Source organism: Hyperolius riggenbachi, chromosome 5 (genome assembly GCF_040937935.1).
Source record: "Hyperolius riggenbachi isolate aHypRig1 chromosome 5, aHypRig1.pri, whole genome shotgun sequence".
Taxonomy (NCBI): domain Eukaryota; kingdom Metazoa; phylum Chordata; class Amphibia; order Anura; family Hyperoliidae; genus Hyperolius; species Hyperolius riggenbachi.
This window is the reverse complement of record NC_090650.1, coordinates 208,300,704-208,327,661: the sequence shown is the minus strand read 5'-3', so window position 1 is coordinate 208,327,661 and position 26,958 is coordinate 208,300,704. Positions and strand designations below refer to the sequence as shown.

General features: G+C 43.3%; 1 protein-coding gene across 2 annotated transcripts in view; it reads right to left on the bottom strand.

Moving 5' to 3' along the window:
* The window catches only part of GALNT4 (polypeptide N-acetylgalactosaminyltransferase 4), a 74,832-nt gene that overhangs the window by 11,808 nt on the left and 36,066 nt on the right, over positions 1-26,958 (bottom strand). For both annotated transcript variants that reach the window (XM_068236657.1, XM_068236658.1), the window contains exons 5-6: positions 17,659-17,844; positions 781-898 (exon numbers count right to left, since the gene is read on the bottom strand). In XM_068236657.1, coding sequence (XP_068092758.1) covers positions 781-898; positions 17,659-17,844 — 304 coding nt within the window. The remainder of the gene's footprint in view (positions 1-780; positions 899-17,658; positions 17,845-26,958) is intronic.

Below are 26,958 nucleotides of genomic sequence, written 5' to 3'. Positions count from 1 at the left end.
TTAACACACAAGTTAAATAAATAGGTGAGAATATAGGATGCAGCTGTGAACTTTATACATAGCTTAGTTGGAAGCAACGGAGGATTAACAGTCTTCTACAATGCACTTGATATTTCTGTCTGAAGAAGGCAGTTTTTACTTTGTGTTTGTAAATCAAAGACTGCAAAGTGTCACTGATTCAGATAGAGAGGCCTGGTCCTCACCAGAGGAGTTTTTCTGAGCGTTTTGAGTTTTTAAATCTGCTGCTAATGTTATCCTATGTGTCTGTGCACACTGGAGCAATGAGGTTTTGTAAAAAAAAAAAAACCCATAGCATTACATTGGGAAGAGCTTTTAAAACCTCTAGCGTTTGGGCGGTAGAGGTTTCAAAAGCTCTCCCCAATGTAATGCTATGGGTTTTTTTTTTACAAAACCTCATTGCTCCAGTGTGCACAGACACATAGGATAACATTAGCAGCAGATTTAAAAACTCAAAACGCTCAGAAAAACTCCTCTGGTGTGCACCAGGCCAAAGAGAGAGTTTGAGGGCCGAGAGAGGCACATGAGAAATCCTGTATGTGGGAGTAAGAAAAGGTGACTGGGGAGGATAGAAGAAAAAAAAATTAGCAGAGCCTATATTTCATATAGTATGGTATCTAAAGAGGAGTGTACCCAAGTATGGAGGAACCACACTGGACAGAGCTTTGTAAACAGTTGGGAGCTTGAACCCCTACAAATATTGTTTCATGAATTATACTATAGCACACGCAGAGTAGTCATTTACTTTCACTTCATACCTACCCTAAATGACAGTTCCAGGTTTTCACCTCCCCAGACTTCCATTCCCATGTCATAAGTTCCAAGATATTCAAAATATTGCTTGCTTACAGCAAACAATCCACCAGCCATGGTTGGAGATCTTGAGTAAAATAAAAAGCAATAACAGTTTCATTGTAAATATCTATTATGAACTAAAGACAAAAGCTTTGATTATGAATTTACATCTATTGGTATGAGTATGGAGGACACAGAGTCAGTAGTGGGTGCAAGAGTGAATAGTTCATTTGTTATTATGGCAACGCATTTCATAGGGGAAATAAATATCCCACCATCAGGAAAAATATTTTACCGATACCACCTCCTCCATGCACGCTGTCAGCAAGCAAGCACCCACAGTGTGCAGGCTCCGCTCGCCACTGACAAGCTATCGGCTTGACTCCAGACACCCCTGACACACAGGGGAGATTACATTACCGCATCCCCAGCCTCCTTCATGAAGCAGCTAGCGCAGTCAGTGTGATTAATAGAGGCACGGTTAGCTTGTGACTGTAGTGTAGTCAGCTTGTGACTGATAGAGACAAGGGTGAGTGGAAGTAGAGCAGGACCTGACGGAGCAGGAAAGGCTACAGGAGTGACACCACTACAAACCTTGTCCCTAGCTTAAAAGGGACACAAGTGTATATGCTGGCATACCCATATTGGTAACTTCAGCACATCCTAAAGGTAAGATCTGACCTTGGCTGGCTGGCCAAGTATTTATATACACACATTGAGTGCACTCTCTGACTTTCAGTGGTGGGCTCACGAGTAGTCACGAGTCCCTAAGGCCTCGAATTTGTGATGAGGCTTAACTGCCTCAGCTGTGCGGCTGGATGACGAGGCTTTAGTTACCCACAAGTCCGTCATCCTCCCTGTGCTCCAAACAGCTTGCATGCATCCTAATGGACATTTTGCAAGCCTCACTACGTGCACTTCCTCCTTCAAGCCGGAAGGAGGAAGTGCGTGGTGGTGAGGCTTGCAACGGGTGCAATAGGACGTGTGCAAGCTGTTTGGAGCTCACTGGGGATGACGGCAATTAAGCATCATTTAAATCATGAATTCGAGTCCTTATGGAATCATGACTACTCGTGAGCCCATCACTGCTGCCTTTTTCTACTTGTCTCCCTAATGTTAGTAGGAAGTGGCAAAGGTGGGCATAAGGCCTGGTGTTACAAGCAAAGTTTTTACATTTTAACTAATTTAATACATTGCAATATATTTCTATTACTACTGACATGCACCAGACAAATGTTTTACATTTGAAATGATTTACACTTTTTTTTTTTACTACTTGCATGCATCAGGCAGATTTTTAACATTTTGAAATTATTTAATACATTACAAATTGTTCCTACATGGGTGTTGGTCTTCCCACGACTAAGTTGCTGTTGACACAGGATACAGAAGGCTTTTGAACTGTCAGCACACATAAATAAGTATTTGCATATTAATAAGCCTTTTTGAGTCAGTCTAGTACCACTAGAAGTAAATGGGAACTGTGTATGCCTGGGGAAATAGCTCATCTGAGCAATCTAATTTAATTTGAGGGGCTGCTGCGGTGGTGGAGTTGGAGTTGGGTTGCAGTTGACCACAGCAGAGATGTGTGTGGAAACATTGGCAGCAGAAGAGGTAGAATGCTGAGTGAGCCAGTCAGCCACCTCTTCTGCATTCTGGGAACTAATACTTTTCTTCTGCAGAAGATCACATATACCACACCCACGGGATGACGCACCACCACAACTCCTAGTACCTCTGCGCTTTTTTTTTTGTTCGTTTTTTTGACACACTGTGAGCAACAATAAGAACACATAGTACGGTCACATGGATGTTGGTGTAACATTGATCACACAGCAGACAGTGACCACTGCAGCAAAGGGGTACTATCACCGCTTTCTGTGACACTATTTGACACATTGAGATCACTGATAAAACAGTATGCTCACACAGATGTTGATTTGACACTAACTCTACACGTTGATCACACAGCAGGCAGTTACCAGCCAAGGGGTAATGTCACCAATGAAATTATTTTTTGAATCACTGATATCACCGATAACACGCAGTATGGTTGGCCATACAGGTGTCAGTGTGACACGTTTTGTCACAAATGTCAATCACTTAAATGCAGTGAGGGTGGGCTATAACAGTGACGCAGCCACACACTACACTGTTTATGGATGTCGTGTTGCAACAACAAACCACAAAAAACAATGACAAATCAGTACAGCAGGGTCAATGTCAGTGGTGAACTGCAAGTAGAAGAACACCTAGGAAGCAATTACGCAGCAAAATATCAGACTATCTCTCACTACAGCAGCATCTCTCCCTACACTGACTAATGCAAAATAAAATGGCTGCACGGAACTGTGTCTTTAATGGGGGGCGGGGGGGGGGGGGGGGGGGAGAGAGAGAATGGCCCAGGTGGTGTTCAGTTCTGATCGGCCGTCATGTCCAACCTGACTTCGGGGCTTAGGGTAGAAAAAAAAAAGGTACTATGGGAAAGTATAGGGTAGTCGTAAACAGCCCACATCATTCCCACTACTCCCAAGCAGCGCATTTTCACCGGCGAACGTGTTCTGCCATACTTAGAGGTGTAACTTGTAGCTTAGCAGTGCAATCTGTGAAACTGGAAATGCAGGTTGCAGTCACAGCATCCTACAGCTCGACATGCACAATGCAATGGGTTTCATAAATTAGACAAACTTACTGAATTAAATAGAAATGTATGTCAGAAGAAAAAAAATATATTCTTGATCGATTATGCCTAAATATTGGTTTAACCTTGATTGAACACTGGCTGGAACGGTAAAGGACTGATGTTCACATAGCTTTCTGTCGCAATGAGTAAGGCTCGGTTCACATGGAGCCTAAAATAGCTTACGTTCCGCTCCAATGAGAGGAACGCAGCAACGGAAGCAATGCTTTCCCGATGGGAAAGTTCACATTGCTACGTTCCGCTCGTCGGAGCGGACGTTCTCGACCTGCATGATCCTTCCACTCTGCTTCACGAAGCGGAACGCATCGCAGGAGCGGATGCGTGCTTCATGTGAACCTACACCAAGGATGATCAAGCACAGTTTTGTAGGAAGAGAAACAGTACCTGCATGTGTTCAATGAGGAAGCCACGGAAGAGGGTTACATTACTAGCATGAATTCCTCTAGTCTCAGTTCTCCACACTGTGCTCTATTCTCCACTTCCTGCTTTACAACAAGAACGTCCAATGTGAAGGAGGAAGTGTTGGAAACATTAACCGCAGCAGCAAGAGGTGGTAGTGCAAGCAACAAGATACAGATCCTCAGCTTCCTTGTTGAAAACACGGGGGGTAGGGAGTTTCACTTCTCGTGAAACTGTTTGCTCATCCCCAGTGGTGATGAATGCATTCTAATCAATTGTTGATCACATTTCTGCTGAAATATGATTGAGCTCGTGTGGAGCAAGGTAGTAAAACAAACATAACATTTAATTTTCTGAGACAATGTAGGGCTGCAAACAGGCTCATTCATACTGTAGAGTTCCTGCTCAAGTGTTTATAGCCCAAACAAAGGTTGGTGACCCGCATGTCACATTTGTTATCACCGATTTAAATAGTGCCAGCATATTCCAAGGCACTTTTAAAATTACAGTAGCACAAACTGCACCAAAACACTGAGGGCCTGTTTCCACTACACGCAGATTCTGCATGCAGAAAACTGACTCCAATGAATGCCTATGGGCCTGTTTCCACTGAACGCAATTTTTCTGATGCAGATTTCCCATAGGCATTCATTGTAGTCAGTTTTCTGCATGCAGAATCTGCCTGTAGTGGAAACAGGCCCTGATTGTGCTACGCAAATTTATGCATAAATCAACTATAAGCAAGTTGACACAATAAAGTAAACGTGGTTCTCTCTTACAGTTTAATTTCCTAGATTTTGGGTTGCTGGTGGAACAAAAACACCAATAAGTGGGTACAGCAAATAGACAGAATTGTGCATTCTGGTAGAGATACTTAATATTACAACAAAAATCCAGAAGAGGCTGATGGAACGCACGGCCATAGAAGTCACGTGCGTGCATCATCTATGACGCCGCTGCACGCTGACCAATGGCTGTGCGTCAAAGGTCCTACCATGTACGTAGCTGGGCGCGTAACACTCGCAGCGTACATTGGAGTGATAGTTGCTATGGCAACCTCGGAAGCCTCCCCTAGCCACCTTCGACTTCCCACCAACATGAGTTAATGCCCATCCATTTCCCTCCTGGTTTAGGCGGCAGTCCAATCAGCTAATATAGCTTTATATGCGAGAATACCTCCATATTTTACTGTAAGGCACATATTCCATGTGCGCCTTTTCTGGAGTGGTTTGTTTTTTTCCTGTACGTGGTGCCCTGGGTTGCCTCTCACCCGTTTGTTTTGGGTGTGAGGCTTCCGAGGTTGCCATAGCAACTATCAATGTACGCTGCGAGCTCTACGCGCCCAGCTCCGTACAATGAATGTAGGGCCTTTGACGCACAGCCATTGGTCAGCGCGCAGCGATGTCATAGATTATGCGCGCACGTGACTTCTATGGCTGTGCGTTCCATCAGCCTCTTCTGGTTGCGAACCCGAATGGAGCTCGTTTCCCCATGAGGGTGGGTCTATACAGCGAACCGGAAGTGCGCCCTTAGATGCATTTAAACCCCGCTGTCATTCACACATTTGTTGCACGCATACCTCAGAAGAAGCTTGGCGTCTGCTATGTGAAACGGTCGTTAGGCCGTGCACCCGTCGGCACCCACACCCGCTGCCTCCCACCACACCCAGCTACAGCTTTTTTGGACACTTTGTGATGACACACTTTTTTGATACTTGTCAAGCTTGTCTTTCACTTGCAATGTTACACTATACCTTGCTATCATCGTGTCATTTTGCTGCACATTAAACTATAGTGCCAGACGGTTTTCCTCTCTTTTTCACATAGTTTTGCTGGGTGTGTACTATATGCCAGCAAAATATAGCGCTACCCGAGTGCCTGCAAAGCTCTCCCATATAAATTATACTTAATATTACAACCATGGAGATAAAGAGCTAGTTGGCAATGATTCAAAAATGAGACCCTAGATTTAGCATATTCTCTCCAAGACACCTATGGCATCAAGTCACTAAGAGCTGTCCAGTAAACAAATTTAGGTTTTTAAATTACCATATTTGTTATTTTACACTTTTCCCCCCAAATTTACTAAGATTTCCTCACATTCGGTAGCAGTTAATTAACATACCGAAAAATGTTGCTTCAATTCACGAAGCCCTGCTTGGCAATTTAGAAGTCTCACCAGCCATGCAGTAGGTCTGGCAGGAAGTTGTGAGTCTTCACCTACAAGTGGTGGACATAAGCTGGTACTATGTCCTGTGTATCCCTGTAGATGTGTATGCATGCCCCTAGAGGGAGCTCACTTGTGTATCAATATACTGTTATACTGTAGACTTGCACATCTAAAGGGATATAGAAAAGCTTTGTTAAATGTGTCTTCCTGCTCTGTGGTCCTCATTTCCCACCCACCAGTGCAACTAATTAAGTGTTGTGAGGATCAGGACTCTGCGGCTCTACCTACTGGCTGTCTGCTCCATCTGTCAACTTAACCACATGCTGGATTGCTAGTTACAGGTCAGAGCAGGAAATAAATACGGAACATTTTTACTTGATTTACAGAATGCTCTAATTTTTTGTGAATTGACATTTCTTGATATTTATTGATGCATTTACTGCTCAAGTTGGTAGTTTACCTCACTAGTCAGTAATTCCACTTTTGAATGTGGTAACATCTTCAATGAATTAGCATTTTACAAACTGTGCGGTAAAATCATCTGTTTTCTGCATTATCAAACGTTGTAATGTTGAGTGAATTGAGACTTATGTCTGTTGCAAGGACCTAAAACAACATTTCTAAAAGTAGTTACGGTAACCTCTTTCCATTGTTCTATCTTCATTCAATATACAGGGGAAATTATTGAGTGTGGTTGAACATGAGCAGTGAACAGACATTGGAGCTGTACTATACCACTTGCACTTGTGTTTGAAATGCTTGCTGCAGCAGGAAATGGGAGTACAAAAAAAAAAAAAAAAACTTGAGTTGTCCTGTTCAAACAAGAGTGGGCTTTTGTTACGAATAGAAGGAAGCAGTATTCAGAAATTCTACAAAATTACAACAGGTTGCAGGCTAAACTGATACAGATATTTTAACCCTTAGCCTGCCACTTTGTTTTTAAAAAAGCTACACGGCAGTGCCAGCTACGTCTGAATAGTGTTTATTAAAGGAAAACTGACCTGAGAGAGATATGGATGCTGCAATATTTTTTTTTTTTTTAAACAATACCAGTTGCCTTGCAGCCTTCCGAATCACACGCCTGAAACGAGCATGCGGAAAATGCAGTCAAACACCTGATCTGAATGCTTGTTCAGTGTCTATGGCTAAAAGTATTAGCGGCAGTGGATCGGCCAGACACTTTGCATTATTTAAAATAAATAACCAGGGGCGTCGCTAGACATATTTTGGGGGGGCCTGTGTATTTTCAAGGGTGCCCGCTGCCCCTTCCCTGCTGCCGCTGTCCCCCCGGCTGTCCACGCTGCCAGACAGCCAGCAGCATCAGACCTTGATCAGCAGGCGACCAGATAGAGTGGGCGCTAGGACCTAGCGGACACCGCTGATATGCGGAAGTGACATCACTTCCGCATATACAGCGTGGTGCGCCCGGCGCCCGCTCTTACTGGTCGGGTCGCCCGCTGATCGAGGTCTGACACGCTGCTGGCTGCGAGGTGAGGGGGGGCGCCTGTCACTTACTACCTAATAGGGGGGGGGGGGCGCCTGTCACTCACTACCTAACTGGGGGTCCCTGTCACTCAATACCTAACCTGGGGGTCCCTGTCACTCAATACCTAACCTGGGGGGGTCCCTGTCACTACATACACTGAGGGGCTCCTGTCACTAAATGAGCTAGGGGGCTCCTGTCACTACCTGAACTGGGGGGCTCCTGTCACTACCTGAACTGGGGGGCTCCTGTCACTACCTGAACTGGGGGGCTCCTGTCACTACCTAAACTGGGGGACTCCTGTCACTACCTAAACTGGGGGACGCCTGGCGCTACCTAAACTATCCAGGCCAGCCAGCCCAGCATCACCACCACCCAACCAGCCTAGAATCACTGTCAAAAAGGCCACAGCATCACCACCAGCATTTACTTCAACCAGCCAAGCACAGCCCAGCATTACCGCCAACCAGGTCACAGCATCACCGCCAGCCAACCCAGCCACAGCATCGGCCACAGCATCACTGCCAGCCAACCCGGCCACAGCATCACCGCCAGCCAACCCGGCCACAGCATCACCGCCAGCCAGGCCACAGCATCACTGCCAGGCCACAGCATCACTGCCAGGCCTTTCAGCCCACACATCATCCCCAATCCAGCCAAAACCAGTATTGCCAGGCACAGCAGCCAGTTGAGGAGAATTTAGAAGCCAGGTGAGAGGCGTCTACCATATTAAGGGGGCATTCTGCCTATTTATGTGAAATGCTGTCTATTTATGTGCCTCATGACTGCTGAATTTGTCTTGTTGGGGGCCTCATGACTTGTTGGGGGCCTCATGATTGCTGAATTTGTCTTGTTGGGGGTCACATGATTGCTAACTGCGAGACTATGGGAAAAGCTGAATCATCATCAAACCTACTTTTTTTTAGCTTTTTTAGCTTTTTAAACCAGAAAATAAAACTGGGAGGTTCTAAAAAAATAAATACATTTTTTCAGGAGTAGGATGGATGAAATGGTTTATCTTCAAAGTTTATTTTCAACTTGGATTTTCCATAATGTTCATGTATGTGTTAAAACGTTTGTACAGTATTTAGTTTAAATTGCTGTTGCCACTTTGCGATAGATAAGTGACTTTTGGGTTGCAGTTTGGGCACTCTGCCTCCAAAAAGTTTGCCACCACTGTCCTAATCTAATGTCCCACCATTGTTAAGTTCATGTAAATTTGTCTCCACCCGTGACCACATCCACATTCTGGTCAATGACCACACCCATTTTTTATTGGGCGCGCGTAGCGCACCGCACAACGTAACCCTCATATTTTTGGGCATGCTAGCTGCAGTGTGCTGATCTCTGCTGCCTGCAGTATGTACAGTATAAGCTGTTCTCAAGTGCCTGCACTGTGTGCTGATTTACCTCCAGTGTGAACAGTATAAGGAGTTACTCTGTGCCTTTACTGATTGTAAACCAGCTGTATTATATGCCGACCCCTGCTACTTTCAGACAGTACAGTATTAGCTGTAAAGCCTGGTACACACAATTTTGATTAGCCAATTTTAGCTCTGTTCATCAAATTCATTGTCTGTTGGCCCACTTACTGCATGGGGGTGGTAAAATTGGTCAGTGATTGATCAATCAAAATTGTATGTGCGTATGCATCTTTGATCTATGCCTATACTGATTGTAAATCATCTAAATAAAGGACAATGGGCTCCATCCAGTATTTCGATGGGCAGGCCCGTTATCTGTAGCTTTCTGTAGCTTACACCGCTGCTAAATTCATGTATGTTTGGCCCCACCCATGACCACACCCATTCACTGCATGACCATGCCCATTTTTTTGTCACGTATCTTGCCGCATGTACCCCCCACCTAGTGCCCACAGGTGCCCCCGATCTCCAAGGACCCTAGGAACGCCCCTGGAATTAACTATGGCAGCCTCCATATCCCTTCGCTGGTCAGTTGTCCTTTAAAAAGGGAACCAGAGACGGGATTCAGAGATGAACATCATAATAGATTTATACATACCTGGGGCGTCCTCCAGCCCCATCTGCATGGATTGCTCCCACACCGACGTCCTTAACCATTCTCAATCATCGGTACAGGGTCCCGTCACCTTTGCCGGACAAAACCAGATTTCCGCATGGGCAGGGACTCCCTCCGTCTCGCTGGCGCCTGCTTTACGCATGCACTTGCGCAGTACCGAGGGAGCGCACTGCGCCTGCGTTGACTGGACCTGACTGGCCGAAGTGATGGTACCCGGTACCGGCGATTGAGAAGGCTGAGGACAGCGGCGTGGGAGCGATCCATGCGGATGGGGCAGGAGGAAGCCCCAGGTATGTATAAATCTATTATGATGTTCGTCTCTAAATCTTTTTAAATGTTTTGCCCAAACCCACATGTACCACAGACCACATTAGCCAGTAGGGATTGTCACTGAGGTGTAAATATAAAAAATAAATGAGAATTCTGCTAATTATTATGAAAATCTAAAATGTAAATGGACTAAAAAAAAATAAAAAAGTCTTGCATCAGAAAGCATTTGATTGGTCCATTTGCAAGCGAAATATAGATTTTTTCAGTGATATTTGCATAATTCTGCATGAACCTGGAATTATTTGCATATCTCAAGCCAAGTATAAAATTACCACAGGCCCCAAACATTGTACTTTAAAACATTACTTTAGAGGTTTGTAGAATATGGATAGGAAACAAAGCAATGCCTATAGATGTTTGCAGCTGTTTAAGGGTTAATATTACAAAAACGTTTTCATATTAATAAAATATGCAGTACCATTTTTTAATTAAAGCAGAACAAAGAACACTAAAAGTGAAATTCTTAAAGAGAATCTGTACTCTAATATTCTTACACTAAAAAGCATACCATTCTATTCCTTATTTTCTCCTGTGCCCCTCTGTGCTGTTTCTGCCACTCTCTGCTGCAATCCTAGCTTGTAATTAACAGTTTTAGGCAGTGTTTACAAACAAACTAATCAGCTTGTGATAGGCTCACATAAGCAGAGTGTGTGAGTCATACAGAGTGTGCAGGGGGCCTGCAGAGGGTGTGTATCGCTTCTATCCAATCACAAGCAGCCCTGCACATTCCACACATTCAAGCCTAAGGCTGCTTACACACCAAGACGTTACAGGCGCACGTTAGTGCGCCTGTAACGCTCCCCCAACGCACAGCAATGTAACACAAGTGGGCTGTTCACACAGCCCACGTTGCGTTACATGTAACGCTGCACGTTCTGTGCAAAGTGCAGCATGCTACGGCGTTGGAGCGGCTATAGCCGCGTTAGACTGTTTGCACATGCGCAGTGGGGGGCGGAGAGGAGGCGGGGAGAGCCAGCTACAGTAGCCGCGCACATGGCTACTTAATATTCACTGCACTGGCGGGCGCTGATTGGCCGGTGGGACCACGTGATGCGGAGTGTCTCGCTCCGCATCACGTGGTCCCGCTGGCCAATCAGCGCCACTCTGGGAGACATTATAGGACTCGAGCCGCCTAACGCGGCTCACTCTGCTGTCGGCTCTTGCAGCACCATACGTTGTGTTAGGTGCACGTTATGCGACCTTAACGTGCCACCTAATGCAACGTCTTGGTGTGCAAGAAGCCTTAGCCCGACAGACACTACAGAGGAAAGGAGATAAGATTTATTACAGAGACAGTGCAATTAGGAAAGGCTGCAGTAAGCCAGAGCACATTAGAACAGGCATAGGAACTTATAGGATAGAAGAACTAAGGCTGAAAAATGTGTTACAGAGTCTCTTTAACCACTTCACCACTGAGGGGTTTTACCCCTTGAGCACCAGAGCAATTTTCACCTTTCAGCGCTCCTTCTAGTCATTCGTCTATAACTTTATCATTACTTATCACAATGAAATGAACTATATCTTGTTTTTTCCGCCACCAATTAGGCTTTCTTTAGGTGGGACATTATGCCAAGAATTATTTTATTCTACATATGTTTTAATGGGAACATAGGAAAAATGTGGGAAATTTTTTTTTTCAGTTTTCGGCCAATATTGTTTTTAAATAATGCATGCTACTGTAATTAAAACCCATGAAATGTATTTGCCCATTTGTCCCGGTTAAAAAACCGTTTAAATTATGTCCCTATCACAATTTTTGGCGCCAATATTTTATTTGGAAATAAAGGTGCATTTTTTTCAGTTTTGCGTCCATCCCTAATTACAAGCTCATAGTTTATAAAGTAACAGTGTTGTACCCTCCTGACATAAAAATGTAAAAAGTTCAGTCCCTAAGGTAACTATTTATGTATTTTTTTTAATTGTAAATTTTTTACTTTTTTTTTTTAATTACAAAAAAAAAAAAAAAAAAAAAAAAAGGGGGAGTGTGGGAGGTAATGAGTTAATTTTTTGTGTATAAGTAATGACTTTGTATGTGAAAAATGATTTAGGGTGTAGTTTTACTATTTGGCCACAAGAAGGCAACAATAACTTTTTGTTTAATGCGACCTCCAAGCATCCTTCCGGACGCTTGGAGGAAGTACTAGGAGGCTGGCTAAGTTTTTTTTTTATTCACAATGATCGTGCTGCTTAGCGGAAAAGCAGAGGATCATTGCGGGGCTTAGATCAACGAACGGGAATGGATTTTCCCGTTCATTGATCTCCGGGCGAGCGGCGGGCGGCGTGTTTACGAGCGGGAGTGCGCGCTACAGCGAGCGGGAGCACGGGCAGCGGCGGGAGCGCGGAAAGTACGGATTTCTCCGTCCCTGGGGGTTAAAGGATGGAAAAAGGGACGGATTAAATTCGTACGGGCGGGGGTAAAGTGGTTAATTGAACGTGGATTGTATTGTAGATTTGGATACATGGATTTTAAAGGATAACTGTACCTCTGGGTGTAACCAACTTAAAAGATTTAGTGTAAGCCAGCAATTACAATCTTATCGGTTGGGTGTAGTGGAGGATTTGATACAGGGATCGGAGAGAGTGTAGTGTGCAGTCCAGCACATATGCTTTCTCCTCAGATGACATCATTGGAAGTCACATCATATACACCAACTACATGGTCACACACAAACTAGGGATGAAATCAAAATTTACCTTTATATATTTGAAGATTTATAAATCCTGATTTTGTAACTCAAAGTCCTTTCACACTAAACAATGCAGTAATATTAATGGACTTTTAACACATTTTCATAAAGGTTTTATAGTCCCAAAAGTCCAGAAAAAACACGTTGATTTAACAGGCTTTTCTTCGGGTCCCTGACATGCTCTTTCACAGACTGTTCAGAACAAGGCTTTCTTGCAATTTGTTGGTTAGACTTCTTCAGACAAACTATAACAAACTTGCCACCAAATCAGCCATAGTTCATGATGCTATTCTTGTAATACAGTAATACAGAGGGGATTAAATTACATTGGGCTTGATTCACAAAGCGGTGCTAACAGTTAGCAAGCTGGTGAAAAGCCCTTTATCATGCCTAAACTCAGTTTAGGCGTGATAAGTTTAGGCGTGGTAAGTTTAGGCGTGGTAAGTTTAGGCGTGATAACTATAGCACCAACTGGGTTAGCACCGCAGTGCACAGCTGATCAAAAGTTTTGTGCTAGCAAACTCTGGTGCACATCACATAGAGTTTAATGGGGCTGCTTTGCGTGCGGGACTTTGCATGCGATCTAAACTTATCTAAACTTATCACGCCTAAACTGGCTTTTCACCAGCGTGGTGCAATGGTTATCACGCCTAAAGTCTTTTAGGCGTGCTAACTGGGTTAACACCGCTTTGTGAATCAGGCCCATTGTGTTGAGAATTATAGCTTTTACACATTTTTTTTTTCTTATCCAGCTAACCACACTTTACCAAAAAGAGGTTTAGAGGTAGATTAAGTGGGGTTTGCTTGATTGCCATAAATGACCGACTCTATGATCCCTACCACCTGCTAAGGAAAACTACCTCTGTGGTTAATATTGACTAAACATTTAAAGAAAACCTGAACTGAAAATTAAAAGTCAAAATAAGCATACACAAGTCATACTTACCTTCCATGTAGTCTACTCCTCAGTGTCTTTCTCCTGTCCCGCGTCCTGTTTGTTCACTGTGATCAAGGGAATTTTCCGTCCTCCATTTTGAAAATGGCCATTACCCATAACAGCTTTCTGGTCAGCACACAGTTAAACTGTAACATCACCCACTTCAGCCATAGGGAAACATGGACATTACCTGGTACATCAGTTTTCCTCTCAGCTATAACTGACAGCAACTGATATTTTACTGACAGCAACTGATATATTTCAGATCTGACAAAATATTGTCAGAACTGGAAGGGATTATTGTCAGAAGAAAATGGTGATCTTCTGAGAGAAACTGATGGCAAGGTAACTATGTAATGTTCATTTGAAGTTAACTCATGTGTTTATTTTAAATATTTTTACTCAGTACAGGTTCTCTTTAAGCAGGATCAACTGTGGTAAAAGCACTGCAGATAGGAATGCTGCTGAGCCATCAATTGCTGCACAGCTTTGAGCCTCTTGTAGTGGTACAAAAGGGATTGGTAGTAGATTTATGCTAGATCTAATACCATGTGATGCAGTCTAGTAGACCAGGATAGATATCAGTGAGATATTGATAGTTTTCACGGTTTACTACAACCCTCATAGCATAGTGTCAGTATAAAAGTCAAATTTACTGAATAAGACAACAGTATTGATGCACATACTGTAAATGCAGGCAGAAGATAAGCTCAGGTAGGTATATTCGAAAAGGGTCATCCGTTATTGAAAGCTTGAAAGGTATAAAATTAGGAATATATATGTGAACCATGCATGGAAGGCTAATTTAGAGTTTGAGACAGGGCAGTGGTAATGATTATGGTTTGGCTAGATTTAGGACCCATTTCAATTCATACCTTCAATTCTACCTTGGCGCACTGCATCACTTCTGCTGGTGGCCACGTCACTTCCGCATCTCCCGATGAGATAGTGAATTGAGGAGATGGGTCGCGGGTGCAGGCGAATGTGGCTGTGGGAGAATCTGTAGCATGCTGCAGATTCTCGGATCGCTCTGCACTGCTCCGCACAACATGCACGCAATGGAAACTATTCCATTGCCATGCATGTGTTTCAGGACAGGTGCGATGCGGCTATGTAGACGCGTCTAATGGAAACTGACCCTTAGAGGCTTTGTCTAGGGTTGGACAATTTGGGGCAAGGAGGTGACATAGTAATACCAGGATTTAGCACCAACAACACTGCCAAGACAAAGTACCAAATTGTCAACCTTGATGTACTATGATAGGGGAGTTAGCAAGTTTGTCCTGAAGTGGAACAGTAATCAAAAAAGCTAATATTATAGGAACTACAATACATAAATGTACAGTAAAAAAAAACAACAATTTAAATTCAAATTGTCCTTGCTTTCCATCCTTTTCATTGTATTCCACAACACATGGTACTAGGTATATTTTGAATTGAATGGTTAAAGCTCCATAAAACTGCCCCCAAGTGCTCGTAGGTATAGCTGCCAAAGATTGAATATTCCTACTATCTTCTTGGTACCATGATGCAAAGCATAATACCTTTTGGACTAACAAATTATTTTATGCAAGTACATCAATACAGTTTAAACTGAAATTACCTTTCCCAAATTTGTGTCTGCAATGTTGACTCATTTAACAAAATGCTTACAAGCTTACAACACAGAACATAGGCCAAAGAGGTTATCAGAAAGGTTGCAGATTGCCGAGTCCATCTGTTACTTTGCTTAGATTGTTACTTTGTTTAGATGCGGTGCAAGCCAAAATACACACAATACAGGTTAGCAAAGACAGTCCTGATAATCAAGCAGGGTATGGAAATACCGGAATATCTAGTTATGTGACTATTATCTGAGATGATGCTGAATAAGGCCATGGTTCACAACTTAAAATAATGGAGACAGAATAGTGACAGCTAGCTTATGAGATCACCAAGATGTAAGAATAGCACAACAACATCCTGTCTAGACAAGCCTAACACATTTCTGCACTACCACAGGACTACTAAAATACTCTTCTTTTACTACTTTATTTTTTAATACAAGCAGAAACATTTGGAATTCAAATGACGCATTCATGCCAGCATATCACTAATATTTAAAAGATGAAAAATGTTATTCAGCCATGTGAAAGAAAGCTCAAAGTGTGAACCCCACTCAGGGGACTGACCTATGTTTTCAATGACTGAGTGAAATATTCTCCCACTCTCCCATTGGTCAGCAAGGTCACTACGTTTTTTAAATAATTTGACTTCTGCCTAGCATTATTATGCCTTAGGGATATCTTTCTGATAATGTTATCTAAAGGAGTTGCTAAAATAAAATGTTGCATTAGCACCACATGTAGCTGCACACTTGCATTGTAGTTTCTACACTCGGTTTTCAATAGTTGGCTATAATGCAAGTCCATGAAGCTACTAATTGTGGCTAGCATTAAGGTAGCAACATAACTGGAGAACATTAGCAATCACTGAGTGGATCATTGCTACCTGCTACAAATCTGTGGGACAAACCTGATTTTGTAGTTTACACGCCTTTCTGATGATTTTACCATTCTGGAAAATGCCAGGTCTCCTACCAGAGGCTGATTATGTCACTTCTGAACAATGACACCTCTTGATGGAATAAGCAGCCAAGCCACTTACTGACCTCTCATCTGAAGTCTGTCTTCACTCACTGTCCACAGTTTATTTATAAAGAAAAGGGAAAATAATATGGAGCAAAATTGCAGCAGTCCCCCACAGCAACCCAGCTCCTTGGGTAATTTAAAACCTGAAAATCTGATTAAGCCTCATACACACACTCAAGTCTTCCGGCAAGGATCAGGGACTCAATCTTTTGGACTACAGTGCCGTACAGAAGCATCACTAGCCTCAAGGCTAGCAACACATTCTGTTGCTATGGAGAAGGGTAGGGAAGCCCACACAGCTGCACACAATAGAGCTGGACAAAGCAAGCGGGGTGAATGGGGAAAACAATTACGTTCACCAGAACTCAGCTGCCAGGTTGATCTCTGGCTGGGGAATGGAGGGAGGTCAGGGGCCCCTTTACACATGCTAGGTTCTTGGATCCCTCAGCTCAGAACAGTCTAGGGTGTGCACAAGGCTTCACTCCTGACAGCTGATTCACCTGTTTTGATAAATCAGCTTAAAAGAAAATCTGAGGTGAGAGAAATATGGAGGAGGACATATTTATTTCCTTTTAAATACATACTGCCCAGCTGATCATCTGCCTCTAATACTTTTAGCTAAAGAATCTGACAAGATAAGATTAGCTGCATGCTGGTTTCAGGTGTGGGATTCAGATACTAGTGTAGCCAAATATCAGCAGGATAGCCAGGCAACTTGTGTTTAAAAATAAATAAATATGGCAGCCTGCACATACCTCTTGCTTCAGGTTCCTTTTAACTTATCTGCTTCTACTTCTGACTTTTTTGTGGTGCACTTACACACAGATTCACAAGGAACAAGTGGATTCCCCCACTAGCATCTAAAAGCAGCCTTGTTGCTTATATCATACAGATATATGCACACTATGAAAATAATAAAACATACCTATATAATAACATGAAAAAAAAACATCCAACACAGTATGGTCAACAATTCCTTTACATGTGCTTTCTATACAGGTTACAAAATGTAAACAATCTAACTGTGGCAAATATGGCAGCACTAATCGCTTACTCCAGGTTGCCTGCTGCAGAACTGCATTCCACAAGTATAACCTTGAGGTAGGAGGGAATACAATATGGGAGCTTGTTTATTTCAGGTGTTTAGTAGACATTACAGAAGAGAGTGTTGACCTTCTCTGTACTCTGTGATAAACACTGCTTTCATCCATTTAATAGCTAGGTGTGTTTTTTGTGCTGTATCAAGGAGGAAATGATACCTTGTTTATTGTGTAGCTGGGAACCATGGTTTCCATAGATGTACAGAAACTGATTGGAAAATTAGTACAGTTACTGAAGCACCAGAAGATTCTAACAACATGCCCAGCCACATGGTATATCCTGATCATTTACTTTAACTAAGACTTGTGTGATGGAGTCAAACAGTCCACTTTAGAAAGTTAATGCTGCAAGTGGATCTAATAGATTACCTGATTGGATCTATTCTAGAATTCCTTCTTTGGCGTTCCTTTTCTGGCACAGCATGCCACTGGAATGTCAGACGCCAGTCAAATCCTCCAATCATTGGCTCACCAGTCTGCATGTAAAACTCAAAGCTGTTCCAGTCAATGGTATCAATAACAGGACAAACAACTGCAGTTTCATTCTCCCCAATCCTGAATAAGACAGAAAACAAGTAATTAGTATTTTGGCAATCTTACTATTTTTGCCATCTCTAATGCATCAGTCAAGGCACCACATTTCCCTAGCTTATCATCTGAGCAAGCAGAACGTTCATGTGACATGCACTTCCTGTAGTATACTGTGTGTGCTGAGAATTATCAGAGAGTAAAGTTATCCAAATGCTCTAGGTTGATTTTTGTCACTCAAAGTTAGTATTGTGTGTATAGATGTCCTCTGATGACGGCTCCTTCTTCCTCAGTATTTAGGCGAGTTGGAGAATACTTGGCCTACCGCTATTGTAGTTCCTGCTACAAACGGCAGCAGGAAAAATCCCACTCGTCCTCAGTCTCCTTCTCTTTAGGAAAGAATTTCCTATTTAGCAGAGAAATGATCTGAACATTACACTGATCTGTGTAAACTGTCCACCAAAGCAATAAAGACTGATCTTTCAGACGGCACATATCCCTGTCTGTGTGCAGAAAATGTAGATACAGGAGATTATTAACTGATATATATTTACTGCAAAATTATACACATGCAATGCACTAAACATTGGGACTTGCTAATTAAAGTAAATGTACTATTGTACGAAATAGTAAATGTACTATTGTACCGTTGTACGCATTAAAATATGGGAGGTTGAATTAGGGCTTTAACTTCTAAAACCAGCAGTCTTGCAGTTCTGACTAAAAAAAAAATATCCAGTAACAAGAATCCCAGGTGCTATATCGGCTACACCGAAATACACAGCTCATATAACTGGTATCTATAGAGATCATGCAACCGACAGCACTTTAGGCTAAAAGTGGGGAAGTATTGCCCAACTTGTATCATTAAGATGTTACACTCCAGTTTCCATGAAGTAAATAAAGGTCATCATTAAGATGAAATAAAAAACATGAAAATACTGATAGGAAAAGCTAGAGGTTTTAGCTGGATATACATTTCTGCAAATCATTTTACAAGCAACACAATCAGAATCAGAATCTTTATTTACGCCAAGCACGACTGGGCCGTGCCCGGAATTGGTCTTGGCACGTACAGGGTACAGGTAGGATAGAGTACATAGAATACATCAGAAAGGATCAACACTATATCAGACATTTCATTCAGAGAAAGACATATAAGCAAAAAACACTCAATTTTTGTATAGTTACACAAACACTCAAGTTATTCGCTGGGCTTTGGCGCTGCTATGGATATGTGTGACGGCAAAAACAGGATCACGTTGTGGTGGGGAGTGCGTGGAGAGAGTTTAGTGAGTTTACAGCTGAGGGGAAGAAGCTGTTTCTGTGTCTAGTGGTCCTGGTGTAGATGGACCGGTACCTCCAGCCTAAAGGAAGCTGGCTGAAAAACCGGTTGCCTGGGTGTGAGGGGTCCTTTGCGATCCTCAAAGCTCTGGAGCTCAGCCTTGAGTGGTAGAGGAGGTCCAGAGCGGGTAGTGGATTTCCTATGATTCTCTCCGCTGATCTGATGACTCTCTGTAATTTGTGCCTGTCGCTGGCGGAGGAGCTGGCGTACCAGACTAGGATGGAAGAGCAGAGGACAGATGCAATTGTAGCAGAGTAGAAACTGGTCAGAAGTTTCGGGGACATGCCGAACTTCTTCAGTTGGCAATGTAACTACATTTACATAGAATTAGACTGCCTCAAGGAATGGGTCATGCAGATTCCTCCTGATGCGTTTGAGAATGTAATCACAATGTGATCAGCATGATGGATTTACCACCCAGCATTCACATTGTAATACAAGCGAGGATTTGGCCTTTGGCTATTATTCCTAACGGTACAGGATTTAAGGAAGGTGTATGTTTCCTGCATTCTACTCTAAGCAGCCATCATACTGTAAGTATTTAGCCAGTGCAGCTCACTATCTGGAAGTAGTTACCCCTTCACTCTCCCCCATGTAATCCTTGCTAATATAATGCATAGCCCTGATGTATTTGGGCGATTCTCCCTAGGAGCAAAAGCTGCTACTCCCATAATGAGCATCACCTTCTCATTCCTTACTAAAATCTACTTCATTAGCGTTCTCAAACAGAAGTCTGATACGCAAACAGATGTCTGATACTCTTAAAGGATACCCGAGGTGACATGTGTATGTACAGTAAAAATCTTTTGCTTAGTCACCTATACTGCAGGCCACACCTTTAGCACCTCCCTTTCCTTAAATTACTTATTTAAATGTCCCAACTAGAGGCAATGTGCCTGGATTTATGTGTTTTTTTTCTTGTCATGGACCCTTGTGGCCAGGGTTTTAATCTAGTGCACTCCCTCCTTCCCCTGTTTGTGTTTTTTGTCAGCATGCACACAGCTTATGCTGGTGTATGAGCATTGTGCGCATGGATACATTACATTAGCTCCCTTGTGCTATTGGTATGATGCGCTATCTGTCCCATGAGAAGATGTCAGGATGTGTGCTCCTAATCCCTAGATAGGTTTGATGCAATGAATGTTTGCATGTCTGTACTATACATGTTACAGGGCCAGAGTTAGGACACCTACATTTACCTGGGTACTTCTGTGCAGTGTAGGTGACTAAGCAAAAGAATGCATTCCTTTGTGAACTAAGACCCCAGCTTTTAATTTAGCTGTAGGGATAACAGTGGTGCCTGGATGAGTGAATCTGTGAATGCATTTGTTTGAACATTTGCATGCGAGCATGCAAAGGGTTACTGATTTTTGCTATTTTTCTGGCCACACCCCCGTTAGCACCTCCCTTTCCTTAAATTACTTATTTAATTAAATGTCCTAACTAGAAGCGATGTGCCTGGATTCATGCGTTTTTTTTTCTTGTTATGGGTATGTACAGTGCCTAGCACACAAATAACTAGTGTTCCTTTTTTTCTTTCTCTGCCTGAAAGAGAGATAAATATCAGGTATGTAAGTGTTTGACTCAGTCCTGACTCAGACAGGAAGAGACTACAGTGTGACCCTCCCCGATAAGAAATTCCAACTATAAGACACTTTCCTAGCAGAAAATGGCTTCTGAGAGCAGGAAAGAGATAAAAAGTGTCAATAGTTCATAGATTATAGCTCTGGCATACTTCAAAGAATGTGTCACTGAGCAAAAACAATAAAACACAGTTAAAAAACTTAAAAAGTAGATTTAAACAAAATAAAACTGTGGAATATCTTAAAAAGTCATTTTTTATGAGAAGGAAGATAAATTGTTTATTTCATTAGTTTATTTTCGCCTCAGTGTCCTTTAAAAGTTTCTTGCCCTTACCAGGCAATTTGTTTAAAAGCACAAGAATTTTCTTGCATTCTACTTTAGTATGTCTATACAGGTTCTTGAACTCAAATGTATTGGAAGGTCCAGACACTCTCTTGTGGTATGTGAGCAGAACGTCATATCGACTTCTAGCAGTCTTTTAACCACTTGAGGACCGCGGGCTTTAACCCCCTTAAGGACCAGGCACTTTTTTTCCATTTAGACCACTGCAGCTTTCACGGTTTATTGCTCGCTCATACAACCTACCACCTAAATGAATTTTGGCTCCTTTTCTTGTCACTAATAAAGCTTTCTTTTGGTGCTATTTGATTGCGGCTGCGATTTTTACTTTTTATTATATTCATCAAAAAGACATGAATTTTGCCAAAAAAAATGATTTTTTTTTTAACTTCCTTTCTGACATTTTTCAAATAAAGTAAAATTTCTGTATACATGCAGCGCGAAAAATGTGGACAAACATGTTTTGGATTAAAAAAAAAAAACATTCAGTGTATATTTATTGGTTTGGGTAAAAGTTATAGCGTTTACAAACTATGGTGCAAAAAGTGAATTTTCCCATTTTCAAGCATCTATGACTTTTCTGACCCCCTGTCATGTTTCATGAGGGGCTAGAATTCCAGGATGGTATAAATACCCCCCAAATGACCCCATTTTGGAAAGAAGACTTCCCAAAGTATTCACTGAGAGGCATAGTGAGTTCATAGAAGATATTTTTTGTCACAAGTAAGCGGAAAATGACACTTTGTGACAAAAAAAAAAAAAAAAGTTTCCATTTCTTCTAACTTGCGACAAAAAAAAAAATGAAATCTGCCACGGACTCACCATGCCCCTCTCTGAATACCTTGAAGTGTCTACTTTCCAAAATGGGGTCATTTGTGGGGTGTGTTTACTGTCCTCGCATTTTGGGGGGTGCTAATTTGTAAGCACCCCTGTAAAGCCTAAAGGTGCTCATTGGACTTTGGGCCCCTTAGCGCAGTTAGGCTGCAAAAAAAGTGCCACACGTGGTATTGCCGTACTCAGTAGAAGTAGTATAATGTGTTTTGGGGTGTATTTTTACACATACCAATGCTGGGTGGGAGAAATATCTCTGTAAATGACAATTTTTTAATTTTTTTTACACTCAAGTGTCCATTTACAGAGATCTTTCTCCCACTCAGCATGGGTATGTGTAAAAATACACCCCAAAACACATACTACTTCTCCTGAGTACGGCGATACCACATGTGTGGCACTTTTTTGCACCCTAACTGCGCTAAGGGGCCCAAAGTCCAATGAGTACCTTTAGGATTTCACAGGTCATTTTGCGACATTTGGTTTCAAGACTACTCCTCACGGTTTAGGGCCCCTAAAATGCCAGGACAGTATAGGAACCCCACAATTTAGACAAGACAAGACAAATAACATTTATATTGCGCTTTTCTCCTTGCGGACTCAAAGCGCCAGAGCAGAGCAGCAGCCACTAGGGCGCGCTCTATTGGCAGTAGCAGTATAAGGGAGACTTGCCAAAGGTCTCCTACTGAATTAGTGCTGGCTTACTGAACAGGCAGAGCCGAGATTCGAACCCTGGTCTCCTGTGTCAGAGGCAGAGCCCTTAACCATTACACCTTCAGCCAACTGCATTTTACCCCATTTTAGAAAGAAGACACCCCAAGGTATTCCGTTAGTAGTACGGTGAGTTCATAGAAGATTTTATTTTTTGTCACAAGTTAGCGGAAAATGACACTTTGTGAAAAAAACCAATAAAAATCAATTTCCACTAACTTGTGACAAAAAATAAAATCTTCTATGAACTCACTGTACTACTAACAGAATACCTTGGTGTGTCTTCTTTCTAAAATGGAGTCATTTGTGGGGTTCCTATACTGTCCTGGCATTTTAGGGGCCCTAAACCATGAGGAGTAGTCTTGAAACAAAATTTCTCAAAATGACCTGTGAAATCCTAAAGGTACTCATTGGACTTTGGGCCCCTTAGCGCAGTTAGGGTGCAAAAAAGTGCCACACATCTGGTATCGCCGTACTCGGGAGAAGTAGTACAATGTGTTTTGGGGTGTATTTTTACACATACCCATGCTGGGTGGGAGAAATAACTCTGTAAATGGACAATTGTGTGTAAAAAAAAAAATCAAAAGATTGTCATTTACAGAGGTATTTCTCCCACCCAGCATGGGTATGTGTAAAAATACACCCCAAAACACATTGTACTACTTCTCCCAAGTACGGCGATACCACATGTGTGGCACTTTTTTGCACCCTAACTGCGCTAAGGGGCCCAAAGTCCAATGAGTACCTTTAGGATTTCACAGGTCATTTTAGAAAGAAGACACCCCAAGGTATTCCGTTAGGAGTATGGTGAGTTCATAGAAGTTTTTATATTTTTGTCACAAGTTAGCGGAAATTGATTAATTGTTTTTTTTCACAAAGTGTCATTTTCCGCTAACTTGTGACAAAAAATAAAATCTTCTATGAACTCACCATACTCCTAACGGAATAACTTTGGGTGTCTTCTTTCTAGAATGGGGTCATTTGTGGGGTTCCTATACTGCCCTGGCATTTTAGGGGCCCTAAACCGTGAGGAGTAGTCTTGAAACCAAATGTCGCAAAATGACCTGTGAAATCCTAAAGGTACTCATTGGACTTTGGGCCCCTTAGCGTACTTAGGGTGTAAAAAAAGTGCCACACATGTGGTACCACCGTACTCAGGAGAAGTAGTACAATGTGTTTTGGGGTGTATTTTTACACATACCCATGCTGGGTGGGAGAAATATCTCTGTAAATGACAATTGTTTGATTTTTTTTTTTTACACACAATTGTCCATTTACAGAGATATTTCTCCCACCCAGCATGGGTATGTGTAAAAATACACCCCAAAACACATTATACTACTTCTCCTGAGTACGGCAATACAACATGTGTGACACTTTTTTGCAGCCTAGGTGCGCTTAGGGGCTCAACGTCCTATTCACAGGTCATTTTGAGGCATTTGTTTTCTAGACTACTCCTCACGGTTTAGGGCCCCTAAAATGCCAGGGCAGTATAGGAACCCCACAAGTGACCCCATTTTAGAAAGAAGACACCCCAAGGTATTCCGTTAGGTGTATGGCGAGTTCATAGAAGATTTTATTTTTTGTCACAAGTTAGTGAAAAATGACACTTTGTGGAAAAAAAACAAAAATCAATTTCCGCTAACTTTTGACAAAAAATAAAATCATCTATGAACTCGTCATACACCTAACAGAATACATTGGGGTGTCTTTTTTCTAAAATGGGGTCACTTGTGGGGTTCCTATACCGCCCTGGCATTTTACGGGCCCAAAACCGTGAGTAGTCTGGAAACCAAATGTCTCAAAATGACTGTTCAGGGGTATAAGAATCTGCAAATTTTGATGACAGGTGGTGTATGAGGGGGCGAATTTTGTGGAACCGGTCATAAGCAGGGTGGCCTTTTAGATGACAGGTTGTATTGGGCCTGATCTGATGGATAGGAGTGCTAGGGGGGGTGACAGGAGGTGATTGATGGGTGTCTCAGGGGGTGTTTAGAGGGGAAAATAGATGCAATCAATGCACTGGGGAGGTGATCGGAAGGGGGTCTGAGGGGGATCTGAGGGTTTGGCCGAGTGATCAGGAGCCCACACGGGGCAAATTAGGGCCTGATCTGATGGGTAGGTGTGCTGGGGGGTGACAGGAGGTGATTGATGGGTGTCTCAAGGTGTGATTAGAGGGCGGAATAGATGCAAGCAATGCACTGGCAAGGTGATCAGGGATGGGGTCTGAGGGCATTCTGAGGGTGTGGGCGGGTGATTGAGTGTCCTAGGGGCAGATAGGGGTCTAATCTGATGGATAGCAGTGACAGGCGGTGATTGATGGGTAATTAGTGGGTGTTTGGAGGAGAGAACAGATGTAAACAATGCACTTGGGAGGTGATCTGACGTCGGATCTGCGGGCGATCTATTGGTGTGGGTGAGTGATCAGATTGCCCGCAAGGGGCAGGTTAGGGGCTGATTTATGGGTGGCAGTGCCAGGGGGTGATTGATGGGTGGCAGTGCCAGGGGTTGATTGATGGGTGGCAGTGCCAGGGGGTGATTGATGGGCGATTGACAGGTGATCAGTGGGTTATTACAGGGAAGAACAGATGTAACTAATGCACTGGCGAATTGATAAGGGGGGGGGTCTGAGGGCAATCTGAGCGTGTAGGCGGGTGATTGGGTGCCCGCAAGGGGCAGATTAGGGTCTGATCTGATGGGTAACAGTGACAGGTGGTGATAGGGGGTGATTGATGGGTAATTAGTGGGTGTTTAGGGTTGAGAACAGATGTAAACACTGCACTTGGGAGGTGATCTGACGTCGGATCTGCGGGCGATCTATTGGTGTGGGTGGGTGATCAGATTGCCCGCAAGGGGCAGGTTAGGGGCTGATTGATGGGTGGCAGTGACAGGGAGTGATTGATGGGTGATTGACAGGTGATCAGGGGGATAGAGGTATTTAGTACACAGGGGGGGGGGGGGTCTGTGGAGAATCTGAGGGGTGGGGGGGTGATCAGGAGTCCCCAGGGGGCAGTTTAGGGTTAAAAAAAAATAGCGTTGACAGATAGTGACAGGGAGTGATTGATGGGTGATTAGGGGGGTGATTGGGTGTAAACAGGGGTCTGGGGGGTGGGCCTGAGGGGTGCTGTGGGCGATCAGGGGGCAGGGGGGGGGGGGGGGGGAGATCAGTGTGCTTGGGTGCAGACTAGGGTGGCTGCAGCCTGCCCTGGTGGTCGTTCGGACACTGGGACCACCAGGGCAGGAGGCAGCCTGTATAATACACTTTGTAAACATTACAAAGTGTATTATACACTTTGTATGCGGCGATCGTGGGGTTAACATCCCGCCGGCGCTTCCGTATGGCCGGCGGGATGTTGCGGCGGGTGAGCGGAGTCAGGCGCCGGCGGAGGATCGCGTCACGGATGACGCGATCGCTCCGCCCATGCCCCTACAAGGACCGCCACCTCTGTTGGTGAGCTGGTCCTTGTAGGGTCCACTTCCCGGCCGCCTCTGTGCGTTAGGCGGTCGGGAAGTGGTTAAAACAGGGCAGGAACAATACAGGTATTCAGATACGTTTTTTATCCTACCAATTAATATTATTATTTATTGTATTTATAAAGCGCCAACATATTACGCAGCGCTGGACATTAATTTAGGTTACAGACAATATTTAGGGGTCACATACAGCAATATGACAATACAGGAATACAAGAAAGACCATATCATGCAGCACAGTATGAGTACAAGGTAATGCTTAGTCAGTCTTTGGATGGGAGCATGGAGACTAGGCAAGTTAGGTTCACTCAAATGCATAGCATGGGTTTACAGTAATGGAGGTTGTCACGGAACAGCCGTGAGAAACGCGGGCGAACTGGAAGGATCCGCGCAGTCCAATTTCTGATCGCTCTCTGGCTAAATTTGTGCAGCCATTGCAGTAATCAGAAACCGACATTCCTGGTTTTTCTTTTTTTTAATAAAGACAGTTCTTTCCCTCCTTCCCCCCAAAAGGCAGGAGCCTGCTGCAGCTGTCCCCGGCATCAAGCTGTGCTGATGGCCCATCCATCAGATGGAGTTGATAAGCAGCATGACAGATCCAATTTAGTTGGGAAAAGTTAGACACTCTGGCTACAATCCCAGCAGGGGAGCTGACACGTAGCTTGCTGCCCCAAGCTTCAAAAGAGCTTTCACTTAGGAATGACCTGCTGTAAATCCCAGATGTAGATCATATTCCATAAACTGCTATATGTGTCATATTTTCTGTATTGCCAGGCTGGCAGACCCTCCAAACTAAAAGAGCATGATGGGCCCTGTCTGGCGCTGGTTCTGAGGAAGTTTCAGAACATTCTGAGGTA